Source organism: Labeo rohita, chromosome 8, assembly GCF_022985175.1.
Source record: "Labeo rohita strain BAU-BD-2019 chromosome 8, IGBB_LRoh.1.0, whole genome shotgun sequence".
NCBI lineage: Eukaryota > Metazoa > Chordata > Actinopteri > Cypriniformes > Cyprinidae > Labeo > Labeo rohita.
Window position 1 is genome coordinate 20642527 of NC_066876.1, and position 14744 is coordinate 20657270.

The following is a 14744-nucleotide window of genomic DNA, read 5'->3' on the forward strand; positions in this document are numbered from 1 at the left end:
AATACAAACCCACTTGGTTGCTTTCATCTCAACCCTCATTTAGGATTTCTTCACAGGAAAACTCTAAAAGAAATGGATAATGATAAAAATGAAATGAATGAAACTGAACTACAGAGTAACATGCAGGTTGGAGACAGAAAATCAATCATACAGTATTTTAAGTTAATTAAATTAACTGCTAACCCTAATACTTGCCAATTAAAATATTTGTTTATAAATTGCTTAACTTACATTTCCAATAGTCTCCATTTACATCTGTCATACAAGCTTGTCAGACCATCTGTGTCTTACAATATACTTCATTATTTTCAATTAAATAAACAGATACACATTTCATAACATACCTGTTGCTTACTTCTGTATGAATTCCAATGCAAGTGCCGCCTCTTTTGGGTATAGAGCTTGGGAGTTTATGTCACTGCGCACTGCATTCTGGGTAGTCGCCGCCATGTATTAGGACACGCTAAATAGCATACAATGACAATAAATACAAATCACTAGAGGAAAAAAGACTGTATTTGCGTTAATATTTTTAAGAGCTGCTTGCACTTGCGTAGAATAAATGTACTAATATTTGAATCCATTGCGTTCATTCGAGCAACTCAGTCGTGTGGCCAGAACAACTCACACTCACAACACACTCACAGAAATCATACCGCCGCCTTCTATTGTACCACACACAGGACCGAAATTCATTTCTCTTTTGCAGTTTTTAATAACTAGCTGGCACTGATATATCTGCCCGATAAAATAAACACACTATAGGTTGATCTCAGCCAGTTGATGTTGTAAGTGAACCACCGCTCTGCACATTTTGTGTGTATCTCAGATGTCTGTTCTATTCAAAAGTAAGTGCCCTGCGAACTTGAAATATTCCGCCCTGATTACAGTTCGAAGACAGTGTATGTTCCATTCAACGAACATTAAAGTGTGCAAGACATGAATTTAAATTGCATTTATTTACAGGGATATATTGTGTAACAATTCTCTAAATTTTGTCTGTGTGTGAAGACTATGCAGGCGGCGGCGTATCGCAAATCCAAGAATGAATATTCCTAAGTAAACTTAAACTGATTTCCACTGCTCAGGGAGTGGGGAGCAATGAACATTGTTTAGGGACCATGTTAATCGCAACACAGTTCAGTCATGGAGCTTTCTTTGGACTAGCTGGTTGTCTGAATCAGGTTAAATAAGAGAGCCATGCAATATATGCAGAGCGACGGTACGTGAGGAATGGAATTGAGAAACGCTGATGTATTTAATCATATCACCCTAATTTCATTGAGGGATAAAGTTCAATAAGTTTTCCTGAACTTAAATTGAACAAATACACGATTTCTTACAAAGAGCTGCTGAACAGTAACGTTTAATCACATGAGTTGCTTTATGAACAAGGACAGTGATCGCAACGAGCCATATCACAAATTAAATTACATTTCCAAACCTGTTATTCATAGCGTGAGCACTTACAAATTCAAGTGGACTGGAAATTGTAAAACTGTAATAAATAATAAATACAAACGACAAAGCTAGATTTTGAAGTTGTTTATTTTCAGTGAGCTGCTTTCGCCATTGTGTTGTTTTAAGCTGAAAAGCATAACATTGCGCTTCATTTTAGATCCGTTCTCCACTCCGGTCATGACAGCAGATATGGCAGTTCATGTCACAGCAAGCGTTCTCCATTCTAATGTGTTTTTAAATGTACAATATAAATTTTAACATCTACCTCCACTATTTCTCAGTCTAGAGTGTAGCGTCCGTGTCCGAATGTCCCAGAATGCCGTGCGTTGCTGACGTCACGTTCCCATTCTCTATTTGTAGCTCACAACAGCAACAGTGATCATTAACTTCTTGAATGACAGCAATCTTGAACTGCCCATCACCTTAAACACAAAAGACATTACAAAATTACCATATACATAATGACAAGCAGTTTGAACACACTTTATACACACAAGGATGATAACATGCAAAAGTAATCAATCCAATCATTTTGGTAAGGTTAGCACGTTGTCTGTGAAGTGCCTTCCCACAGCAAACAACATCACATTGTTGTGAAAGTCAACAGAATAAATGACTCAATAACTATTTTCTTTCTGATACTTAACAGTAATGTTAAATAAAACTGTTAATAAAACAGAATACAAACCCGTGATAAGAATACAGGTGTGCTTGAGATTCACAGTACAGCAGCAATCACGTCCTGTCATTAGAAAAGAAAACGAAAGAAACACAACGGTCATTTTGACATAATGTCGTGTGCATTTGTCCATTAAAGTGATAAAGATAACTCGAGGAGCTGACGTTACCGGCACGCGGACCTGAAGCGGTTATTCTGGCGCGGCTACAGCGCGTCGGACGCCTCTGTTTACACAGTCGCTTCACAGACAGCTTGCTAGTAACGTTACCGAATTAGTTTGTGTTTTGCGTTTTATCTTCCGTGTGTGTGTAAAACAGACAATAAAAGGTCAAAACTTAACTCATTCGGCAGAAAACTCCACGAGGAAGATGTCTGACGATATGCAGAGAAATGTTGAGTGCGACGGCTCCGACGTTCATTTGCCAAACAAGCCAGACAGCAACTAAATTAACCTTACGTAAACAATTTGTGACATTTAACTCGTTTACCACGAAGAGTATATGAAAAACATGTTTCCCAAATTCGAAAGCCGACATTAAAATGAAACTTTGACCGAAACTCTCCGCGTCTTCTCTTCACTGTTTTCGCGCCTATGTAAGCCACCAACGTTCTTGTTCCCACAATGCAAAGCGTAATTCAAAAATACGGAAAAACACCTGTAAAAACCAAAAATGGAAAATTTCCTTTAATTATTAGGGTATATTGTACTGTATTTTTACGGATTTTTTTACAGTGTAGATATAGAGATTTTATAGATATAAACCATAGATATTTTAATGCATAACTGCTAAGATCTTAAATGTGATTGCACAATGTATAAAAATATGGTTGTGCAATATGCAGCTGCCATTTCATGTAGCAGTCTTTTTCCTTTTTTGACTGTGTTTTGTTGTCCAACATTATGGAAGCCCGTTTCCGCCACTGAATAAAAAATCTAAAAGGTACGTGCAACTTTTTATCTCACAATTATGATTATTTTTCTCACGGTTTCGAGTTTACATCTCGCAAGTCTGACTTCTTTTTTCTCAGAATTGTGTCATATAAACTCAAAATTCAGACTTTTTTTCTCAGAACTGTGAGATGAACGCACGATTGCGAGTTATAAAGTCAGAATTGCTTGACAAAGTCAGAATTGCAAGATTTAAACTCACAATTGCGAGTTGTAAAGTCTTGAAGTCAGTTTTGAGGAGAAAAAAAAAGACTGATAAGTTCACAGAACTGCGAATTTATATCTCACAATTCTGACTTAATAACTGGCATTTGCCAGACTATATCAAAATTCTGACTTAATTTCTCAGAATTGCGAGTTTATATCTCACAATTCTGAAAATAAAAGTCAGAATTGCGAGTTTGTATCACGCAATTCTAAGAAAAAAAAAGTCAACATTGTGAGATAAGTCACAGTAACCTTTCTTTTTAATTAATTAATTTATTTTTTATTTAGTGGCTTCCATACAGCACAGACTGTTACTGTGTTGTGTTTGTTGTTTCAAATAAACATCTCAAGTGACCTAGCATTCTTTTTATCCACGCAAACTGTTTAATGCAAATCAAGGGTGACATAAATGCACTTAAAACAACTGCATAAATAATGTAATGATGATAATGGTTTAAATATAACATTTTGAACATAGGAGTTAGGGCTGCACGATTATGACAAAAATCATAATTGTCGATTATTCCCTTGAAATTGTAATTGCGATTATTAATTACGATTATCACAATTTACATTGAATGATATTGAGAATAGCTTTATACAATTGTTTAAGCCACTTTTATATCGTTTCTTCTTTAAATATAAAAAAAGTAAAAACTGAAAAATTCAAACAGTGAGAACCCTTAACATAATCTGTAGGAAAAATACACACTCTCTCTCACACATCCACCCATACATCAAGAAAGCAGAACAATGTAAGTGAATGTTTATTTATAAATTATATTTAATTACGAAACTAAAACCGCCAGTAGGTGGCGACAAGTTATTGTCTTAAATGAGTCATAGAATTCATTCAAAGGACTGGTTCATTTAAGAACATTTGACTGATGATTTTACGAATGGGTAATGTAATTGAATTATTCGCTTTATCAAAACATGGATTAATTCAGGAAGCGAACACCTGTGTTGCTCGGAGATGCGCAACGCTTCTGCTGTGGATTTACTTGGAATTTTCGTTGGTGATACAGAGAGAAACCAGACTGTGTCTAAAATGTAAGTTACTTAATATTAACTTCTTGTCTTCACACTGAGTAAAATCAACATCACATATACATTTAGATGTTCAAGAAAACAGCACTCTTCTTCCTCTGATATTGCTTAACTATGTAAAAAACAAGAACTCATGCATACGAAAGTCACTCTCACTACGTGAAAAAACGGACATGTGGCATATGAGAACACGAGAACAGTTTCAGTTCCGAAGAATGATAAATAATGAAAAAGTAATAAATAAATAAATGAGAGGGAAAGAACGTATTTCAGGCTCAAGTAATAAAGCTATCAGTCAAAACATGACTGAATGTTTTAAATCGTAGCTTCTCATGATCTTTGACATTAGTTTACTCTTTATCCTTGCTGCATATTTATGTATATAGGGAAAAAATCGGAGTTCTGTGGTGGTCTTCTGTTGAGATTTTTTTCTTTCCTGAACGCCCCCTTTTCCGAACCACCCCTGGAAAAAAAAACTTCCATGAATCTGGTAAGTTTATTTTTGCATTCAAACTTGATTTCATGTATTATGGAGCTTTTATCTGAAATGATGTTATATGTTTGTTGGTGGGTTAGGACAGTTTGACCGCATGTGACTGTGCTCAACAACTGCGCTGAACTGCGGAAGGGGTGGAACTGAAACTATTTTATTCTTTTACAAACCAGCAAGTAGTCTTGCAAAATCTGCAAAATCATTTTCCAATAAGGGAAGCTGGTTAACCTGTTTCACAATTAATAATTCCTGTTTTCAAAAACAACCTCCTAAGGTTTTTGTAAGTCACTGTTGAAGCAGGGTGAAACAAACCACTCGCTACTACTCTAGCTGTCTCTGTCTCTCTAGCTTCCACAGTAAAAGGAAGTGTGTAAGGTAAGTGGCTAAATTTCATGTATGAACTTACAATTTGAATCCTTAATTTGTATTACATAAAAACCCACACCCACATTTGTTTGCGGTTTCAGTTTTTTGTATACTTTGTATAATTTTACTGCATAGGCCAGGGGTGTCCAAACCCTGTTCCTGGAGAGCTACCTTCATGCAGAGTTTAGTTCCAACCCTGATCAAACACACCTGTCTGTAATTATCAAGTGCTCCTTCAGATCCTAATTAATTGGTTCAGGTGCATTTGATCAGGGTTGGAGCTGAACTCCGCAGGAAGGTAGATCTCCAGGAACAGGGTTGAGCACCTCTGGCATAGGTCTATTTTTACTTGCTTATTTGCAATGATTTTATTTCAGAATTATTCAGAATCAAGCGTTTCTGTCACACCGATTCAGCCATGAATCTGATCTTGTGGGGGATTGTGCTTCTCGGGATTTATGTCGAGCAATCAGGTTGGAAATATTTCGTGATAATATATAATAATTCAGTCATATTTAAAAGAAAATTAAGCAAAACTATGGCTAGCTGACTAACTTTTTTCTCAAATACTTTTTGTGTATTAATGCATCACATTAAATAAGTGTAACAAACATTTAATTCTTTTATCAATTTGGTCTCTTTCTGAAGTTTCACAGATGGTGGAGTGTTTTTCATTATTTGACCTGTCCTCTGGGGAATGTGGTAAACTTTTGGGTCAGGTTGGAAAACAGGACTGTTGCATGAACCCCAACTATGGCTACAAAGAACCAGATGGCATTTGTAGGTCCTGTGGGTAAGTTTTTGTGCTTATTGTGCTTATAATGCTCTTGTCCAAAAAAACTGTTATGATAAATGGCTCTGCCCCAGTATGAGTTGTATCAAGCTGTTTATTTGTCTGATAAGAAAACGATGAAATGTAGTTGCAATAAACGTGTTAAGACTATCCACCTTTTTCTTCAACATGGAAGTAAGCCTATAGGTGAGACTTTGGTTCATTATCCGCTACAAGTAAATAATACGATGAATAACAACATGTAGTAAATGGCAAAACTGTTTGCACTACAATGCAATGTGTTCATAATTAAGATAATACATTAAAATAATATGGTGAGACACCAATTTGCAATATCAAGCAGCAAACGAGCTGTTTTGCACAGCTGAAAATCGCTGGACGTGGATGAGACTGGAAGCCAGATCCATAAACTTTACATATGGCCACATCCCGTCTTTTATGATAAACAATTGATGAGGGCACGGTTTGATGTTCAGCTGACCAATCAGGAGAAAGGGGTGTTTCATTCCTACCCACGTGTAGAAATCGAATATTCAAGCCGTTTATTCGGGTTTCCCCTCCTGAATGAAAAATTAAGCTGAATTCTTGTGTTTTTTTTTTGTAAAAACGAGTCATTTTCTAATAAAAAAAAAAACCCCGAAAGAAAATGACTGAACAAATGATACACTGATTGTTTACCCTTTTTCTACTCCTGAATGTAAAAACTAAAAATCAGGGCAAATTCTTGTTTTGTTTTGTTTTGTTTTTTAAACAAAAAAGGTATCATTTTTTCTTGTTGAATGTTGACCTCCAGGTTGGCGACATGGTCTGAATGGACTCCCTGGGGCGAGTGCTCAGTGAGTTGTACAGAGGGAGTCACCCAAAGGGAACGGATTTGTCATGGAATTGGTGATTGCAAAGACCCTGAAAGGCTAGGAACGATTCAGACTAAGCCATGTGTGAAAAAAGAATGCTGCCCAGGTAAAAAGAACATTAAGCAATTGTTAATTTTGACATAAAGGTTACATGTCCTTTCTCACGTTTCTGTATTTATATTGTCCAGTGCAAGGTGGCTGGTCAGAGTGGGGGAACTGGCAGCCATGTTCAGTCACATGTGCCAATGGAATTAAAAAAAGGCGAAGAACATGCTCCGAACCCATTCCACAGTGTGGGGGCTCCTGTAGGGGTGCAGAGGAAGAAACCGCCCCTTGCTTCACTGAAACGATCTGTCCAAGTAAGCATGTCTCTCTTTTCTTTACTTACTGAAGATGCTGAAAATTAAGAACATGCTCTCATTTGATGTCTAGCTCACGGTGGGTGGTCCAGCTGGGGAAACTGGGGTCCCTGTCCAGTTACTTGTCTTTATGAAGGACGTAGTCCTGACAGAGAACTTCGTAGAAGAACATGCACCAACCCTGCTCCATCCTTGGCTCCACCTGGCAATGATTGCGAGGGCTCCAACACAGACGGCCGCCCTTGCAGCGGACTACCCTTCTGCCCTGGTAACATACTTTGACTTCTTCTACAGAACAAGCTAAAAGACAAGATATTTTTAGAAACCAGCGCTTTATACCTCTGCTCCACAGTTGATGGAAACTGGGGCGCTTGGATAGGTTCCACACCCTGCTCTGTGACGTGTGGCGTAGGCCTGCAGACTCAAATTCGGGTGTGTGATTCTCCTAAACCCACACATGGTGGGAGACAGTGTCGAGGTGAAGAACAAAAAAATGATGTTTGCGTCGTTCGTGTCCCCTGTCCAGGTAAGCAGAGTGACACACTGAAATATTTATCTAAACAAACATAAAAGAATCGATTGTTTAACATTTAAGATTTTTCTCTCTGTCTTTTTCTGTCAGTAAATGGGATATGGGATGAATGGAGTGAGTGGGGTCAATGTAAACCACCTTCCACTAGAAAAATCAATTGCCTTAACAGGGAGGGAAACCGAAGGAGAGAGAGGGACTGTGTTAACAGAGAACACAATGGAAACTTCTGTGATGGAGAAGTTGTGCAACATGGCAGCTGCTATGACATTAATAAATGTGACAGTGAGTCCAAAGAAAAATCATATATGTGTCCAAAATTGCTTTTTTGTCTAGTAGGCAATATATTTGGTTTGAAGCTTCACAACATTAAAATAGTTTGCTCTGGATAGTATGAATATGGGAGTATAAATGAAATTTAACAATGTTGTCAAGGTCACTTGACCTACCAGCCTTAAATGTCATTTACAAATCCTCTTCTGTGGCATCATGGCACTGTAAACTGTCCATTGGATGCCCACTTCAGAATCTCAAGAGAAGGAGTAGGTCATTCAGGTACATTTTGCCTTTTTGACATACTACTCCTTTGCCATACTTTTTTGCACATTCTGTATATAGTATTTAAGTAGGCATATTCAGATGCAGCATACGCGACATAAATGCAAAGCATACTAATTTTTGTTTAGCATCAAAATCTGTCACATTTTGTAAACTGAGTGCTTAAGATTAGTGCACTGCAAACTAATAATATAATCTCTACATATTGTGAATAGAGGGTTTGCACTTGCGTCACGGTTTGGTCAGTTACCCGGATGCGCTGTCAAATTGGAGATACAGGGTGTAAACAACAGATTTGACTACACAGCTAATGTACTACTGAATACATTGTTATGCTAATTTATGCTGTCTAAACAAAAGAAAAAACATGTGGAAGCTGCTAAATCATATAGAGACGAACTTAGTAAGCAGGAAAGGGCGCAATATTTTCACAAACTAAGTTAATATGGTAAAAATACACATGTATGTTAATTAAGATATTCGATATTTCACCTACCTGACTGGAAATGAGAAGAACAAACACGAATGTTGTCAAGATTCTTACCCTGGAAATCCTGATTCAGTTTGGCCAACCAAAATCTTCTTTGCACATCTTCTCCTTGATTTGTTTATAACTTTTGGCAGTCTATAGTACTCTATATGTTTTCGCCAGTCCAACCAATTAGTACAGTCCAAAACAAGACAATAATTGACAATTTTCAGCAGCAATAATCAGCAAAATATGTGAGTTTAGTTCGGTTCAGTGGCATTGTTTACGTGTAGTGCCGCCAATATGGCCGATTGATAATGCGTCGTGAAAACACTATATAGGGCTGTCTCGATTCCTTGATTCAGTTCAAATACTCAATTATGAAACATTCTCGATTGCATTTTGTCTGTGTCGAGTAACCAGCAAAATACCAAAAGTGGCAAATTCCACAGTCAAGAATCCATGAGGATTATATATTAAACAAATTTAAAAATCATAATGAATTCACCAATGCTACGATTCAATTAAATATATGCGATGCAGGTTTAATATATGTGCTTTAAATATTTACACACGTGTAGCCTACTCCACACAAACTGTCTCAAACTCCATCTATACATATTGTTGTGAGTTTGGGTTTATTATAACATTCATCTGGGAATGCAAGGTGCGACATTTCTTCATATTTGTAAGGTAAATCATTTATAAACCTACCTTCTCAATATGCTAACTGTTCATCACAATGTCCACAAATTCAAGCAATTACAGTGGCTGTAGCATTTCTGTAGTAAAGAACTGGTCAAATCCTAAAGATAAAGTGGACATTTGAATAAAATGTTGTTTAATGGGGTATATGTCTGATGTCACCTGACCAAACCCGGAAAACAGGTCTCATTGCTCATTGCTTCCGCTTGTCGGAGAACGTATTAAATAATAGCGATATCGATCTTTTAAGGTAATCAGGTAAACTAGCTAGCTGTTTTAATTGTTGACGTTTTATCTGATTGTTATATATAAATGTTAGTGAAAAGAATAACAATAAAAAAAATTATATATCAATCTACATATGTGATGGGCATTGGTTATGATCATGTTTAGTGCCTTCTTTAAAGGCATCTTGAGTGAAACAGCAAAATGCCTGAACCGGAAGGAACGAGACCTCTTTAGCAGAATAGGGAAGTCTTTTGCGCATAACCCCTATACTAAACAATTAGATCGTGCTGTAAAGTGTAAAAACAATCGCCAGGTCGTTGGTCCCCTCTGCAGGCCTTTCATATAACGCATAATGGACGTTAGTTCTTTTATAATATATTATGTAACGTTAATTTTACAGTTTTGTTTAGTAAAACCATTACATGTTTTTGATATTTTATTTGAACCAGTTGTTATTGCATCATTGCTATTATATGTATTTTAAGTAATTTCAAAGGCTATTGTTTGCTTATGTTTATTTTTTATTACCTCAAAAAATTATTATAATTATCCAATTATTTGATTAATAGTCAGAATAATCGACAGATTACTCAATTAACAAAATAATCATTAGTGACAGCCCTAATTGTGAATGATGATTTTGGTCCTAGATTCCAAACCATCACATGTGAATGGTATTGTAGGCATAAAGTAACAAATAACTCTCTGACTGTGTTCAGTGGCTGGCATCTTGTCAGAGTGGAGTGAGTGGAGTTATTGCAAACCTGACTGTGGGAAAGACTCTAAACGATCAAGAGAAAGAAAGTGTGTTCCTGACATCTCTACATACCGGTAGGAGAAAAACATCTCATGCTACTAACTGAACTAAAACTTTGTTTATAATAAATCATATAGCTGTGCAATTCCATTACATTCATACTGTAGGTTGTGCATTGCTTTACAATTAATTTACATATTCGTTGGTTTTCTTTATATCCCATAGTTCGCAAGACCGCAGTATTTTTGCGGGGAGGCCGTATGTTGACTGTAAGAATGTGGAGCCACAAACAGAGGAAAGACCATGTAAAAATGTTCCTGAGTGCAACGATAAGGTTGTAAAATTATGTTCAAAGTTTATGCATATTCATTTTTGCTAATTAAAGTGAATACATTTTCAATCTAACAACATATTCTTGCTGTTTTTCAGCTTAAAAGAGCACAGGCGCGAAAATAGCTGTTGAAGACAAAAGGACCAGTTGCTGTACACGGTAACCTCACAAGCAGCTGGAAGGATCTCAACATGCCAAGCTGTTCTGTTATGAAATATGCTGCTAACAGAAAAGTACTTGCTTTATTAGCCTTAGTTAAATGGTTGGATTGATTGTCGATTAATGCACACCTTTGTAAACTGCTTTGCTGCCACAATAAAGTATTGAAGTAATGCCTTATGTTGTAGTAAATGGGATTAAAAGAAATCATGACGTTCGCTTACATTGCACATACAAACACGATTACTGGTTATTCGAAAGAAGAAAAGATGCGAGCCAGCCAGGAGTCGAACCTAGAATCTTCTGATCCGTAGTCAGACGCGTTATCCATTGCGCCACTGGCCCGACGAATGTGTTTGCAGGCCACGTGACTCTATGTAGTATGACTACACAAGTTGCCTCATTTCGAAGACTGCTCCGCCCTCCAGTGGTCGCATTTTATGGCCGCAAACTGTGACATGTATGAGACATTGCGGTCGACTCATTTAAGAAAATTAACAATTACGTTCCAAAAAAAAAAAAGAAAAAAAAAAAAGAAATTACAATAATGTATGTCTCATACGAAATAAGAACCAAATTTTAAAATGTTTACTTTTCTGAAAAGAGACCTCTTCGATGATGTATGCGACCATAGGAGGGCGCAGCAGACTTCGACATGAAACACAGCGACCATAGACTGTTTAAACGACATGGCCATGTGAACAAGAAGCCTTTCTTTCTTGGTGTACTAACGTTATCCCTGAAAAATATAGGGTTCCATTTGTGCCAAAAAAGAGGCGACTGCTTTGTGCTTTGTGCTTTGTACTACACATTTGTCTTTGTCTACAGTTATTGCCTAATTATTCAGGTAAATCAGTATATGTTGACGTGCATGTTGTCTGTTGACGTCGTCTTAATCTGTCGTCCTGTCGTCTGTTTCTCTTTTTTTTTTTTACTGTTGTCCTAACTGTCATTTTGTTCTGTCGACCTGTTCTGTCATTCTAACTGTCGTCCTGTTCACCGCGGAACACCAGCTGCCATCTGGATTTGCTGCAGGTTTATTAGTGGAATTACGGTACCGAGACAAGAAGCGGCCAAAAAGCTGACGAACATCTATATTTCAGCGGTTAAAATTTAAATGTGCTAGAAAACAAGGAAAAAGTATTTACAAAACGTATATATATATATATATATATAAGTTCATTATAGAAGATACAATTATATTACTTTCGAATACATTACATCATGAACACAGATAGAGACATGGTTGTTCAGAAAAAGAATTTATTGAAATGTTCATGGTAACTTTTAATAAGAAATTTTAATAATGCATGTAGAAAAAAAGGAGCAAACATTCAGTGTTAGAATGTATTTTAACAAACTTTATTTTTTCAGAAAGCTTTACAGTATAATGTATTCGAAAGTAATATAATTGTATCTTCTATAATGAACAAATATATATATATATATATATATAATATATATATATATATATATACGTTTTGTAAATACTTTTTTTCAGCACATTTAAATTTTAACCGCTGAAATATAGATGTTCGTCAGCTTTTTGGCCGCTTCTTGTCTCGGTACCGTAATTCCACTAATAGACGTGCAGCAAATTCAGATGGCAGCTGGTGTTCCTCGGTGAACAGGACGACAGTTAGAATGACAGAACAGGTCGACAGAACAAAATGACAGTTAGGACAACAGTAAAAAAACAGAGAAACAGACGACAGGACGACAGATTAAGACGACGTCAACAGACAACCTGCACATCAACATATACTGATTTACCTGAATAATTAGGCAATAACTGTAGACAAAGACAAATGTGTAGTACAAAGCACAAAGCAGTCGCCTCTTTTTTGGCACAAATGGAACCCCATAGAGGTTGGCAGAGTCGTCATTATGATCACAAGCTGTAATCATCGCATAACTATTGTCTACTTAACTGAATACATGACGTTAACTAGCTGTGACGGTATTATATTACAAGTATAAACCGCCATACGCTAACAGATACAGGAAAACTTTGCAAAAACGGTATATCACCCGCCGAAATAGCTCAGTTGGGAGAGCGTTAGACTGAAGATCTAAAGGTCCCTGGTTCGATCCCGGGTTTCGGCATTTTGATCGGAAACAATAATTTTTCATGGCATAAGCCGCTGATACCTTCAAATGTCTCAAGAAACCTTTCTTGAGTAGTAAAATCAATAGAAAGAGTATGAGCGTCTTGTAGCGTGGTTTATTATTTTGTAAAAGAAACAGAAAAGGGAAATTGTTTTAGTTTAAGATGAAGGTTGTTGATTTAGAGTTTTTCCCTATGACTTAAAAACATGCTGTAACTTAAACTACACATTAATTAAGCTAAATTTACATTTCTAACAAGACATACGTCATATGTGTACGTATTATAAACCCTGCCCTCACGTTAACGACGCACGTTTCCGTAGTGTAGTGGTTATCACGTTCGCCTCACACGCGAAAGGTCCCCGGTTCGAAACCGGGCGGAAACAAATTTATTTTCCCGTTCCCCAAGTCTGGGACACAACAGACGACTTTCAAATCTTAAAGATTTTAAAACCACGAAAGACCACGTACACGAAGATCGTTTCAAACGATTTCTAGCCTTATAATCCTCTGGTTGTGCACACTGGACGATTCCAGTCGACCAGACTGCCAGACCACAGGAATTTTATTGTAGGAACGATTTCACAGTGACACGTCAAACGTGACTAGAGAAGAAAAACACATGGAGGACTATCAGCGTTGTCAGCTGGCTCTCCTGGCACGTGTTCTGTTATACAGTAAAAACAAATAGAAATAAGAAGGTGGGTTTTGTTTTCACAGTACTCTACCTTATTTGTCAACGTGGACGTAATCCTATGGGCGAGAAGAATAACAACGCGGTAAACGGTAAAACTGTTTGCAGTACAAAACAGTGGTTCTCGTTTCCAGGCCTTAGAGCCTCCTGCTCTGCATATTTTGCATGTCTCTCTTATTATTTAATACACCTGATTGAGATCATCAGCTTGTTAGTTCAGTTCGTGGATCTCTCTCCTAACAAGCTGATGATTTCGATCAGGTGTGTTAAATAAGGGAGACATGCAAAATGTACAGAGCAGGGGTCCACCAGGACTGGAATTGAGAACCACTGCATTAAAATAGTGTGGTGAGACACCATACTATTTGCTACAGAAGCAGCAAAACAAGCTGTTTTAAACAGCTAAAAGCCAGACCCATAAAATTTACACATAGCCGCACACACTTTTACGGGAAAAATAAGGCAGTAAGTAATGCTTGCTCTCTCTTATAGGCCACCATGGTTATCACGTCATGATTAAGGGTCGGAAATATCAAATATGCTTGATAAATACTATTTGAGTTTGGGGATACTCCGTCTCAATCGAGTAAAGTTATCTCAATCATCTCAAGTGATCTCGTTTCAACCACGGAAAGACATCAAAAACACCATTTTTCACGTTCAAGTCCCCCGACGTAATTCTACTCTCCTGTCTAGTTTGTTTGTCAGACAAAATAGCAGCTTTGGCGTAGTGATTGGTTAGATCGCCTGTCAATCATACTCCAGGGAAGGGTCAATTAGCCAGAAAAGCAACAAGCTTTTTCTTGGTAATTAGCCAAGTGACCAGCTATCTAGTCTCAGCCTCAGACGTCACGCCCACAGACAGTTGGCTGAACGTCTGATGTGTACAGCACAGGAATTTCAAAGTCGTCATCGGATTGGTTGAATCTTTCATTGAGATGGGTGTCGTTTTCTTTAACGTTCCACCTGGAAACAAAGACGTTGTGATGCCAAA

The 14744-nt window shown here is 37.2% G+C and overlaps 1 protein-coding gene and 3 non-coding genes across 4 annotated transcripts; 3 read left to right on the forward strand and 1 right to left on the reverse strand.

The window, feature by feature from the left end:
* The first annotated feature begins 4945 nt into the window (after positions 1-4945).
* On the forward strand, positions 4946-11134 carry LOC127169477 (properdin). The gene is made up of 11 exons (XM_051116887.1): positions 4946-5214; positions 5583-5678; positions 5854-5998; positions 6792-6958; positions 7041-7211; positions 7285-7479; positions 7564-7737; positions 7834-8025; positions 10420-10531; positions 10683-10791; positions 10887-11134. The coding sequence occupies exons 2-11, from the start codon at positions 5624-5626 to the stop codon at positions 10911-10913; spliced, it is 1347 nt and encodes a 448-aa protein (XP_050972844.1). The 5' UTR covers positions 4946-5214; positions 5583-5623; the 3' UTR covers positions 10914-11134.
* An 85-nt stretch (positions 11135-11219) lies between these two features.
* Positions 11220-11292, reverse strand: trnar-acg (transfer RNA arginine (anticodon ACG)). The gene has a single exon. It is a non-coding gene; the product is annotated as a tRNA-Arg (tRNA).
* A 1688-nt stretch (positions 11293-12980) lies between these two features.
* On the forward strand, positions 12981-13053 carry trnaf-gaa (transfer RNA phenylalanine (anticodon GAA)). Its single transcript has one exon. It is a non-coding gene; the product is annotated as a tRNA-Phe (tRNA).
* Positions 13054-13369: 316 nt separating this feature from the next.
* trnav-cac (transfer RNA valine (anticodon CAC)) lies at positions 13370-13442 on the forward strand. Its single transcript has one exon. It is a non-coding gene; the product is annotated as a tRNA-Val (tRNA).
* Positions 13443-14744: the final 1302 nt, after the last annotated feature.

What these genes read in the sequence shown, in the direction of transcription:
- LOC127169477 (XM_051116887.1), top strand. Translation starts at nt 5,624, where the DNA reads ATGAATCTGATCTTGTGGGGGATTGTGCTTCTCGGGATTTATGTCGAG. An exon ending in GAAAAAAGAATGCTGCCCAG is followed by an intron (nt 6,959 to 7,040) that starts GTAAAAAGAACA and finishes TATATTGTCCAG; the next exon opens with TGCAAGGTGGCTGGTCAGAG. An exon ending in CACTGAAACGATCTGTCCAA is followed by an intron (nt 7,212 to 7,284) that starts GTAAGCATGTCT and finishes TTTGATGTCTAG; the next exon opens with CTCACGGTGGGTGGTCCAGC.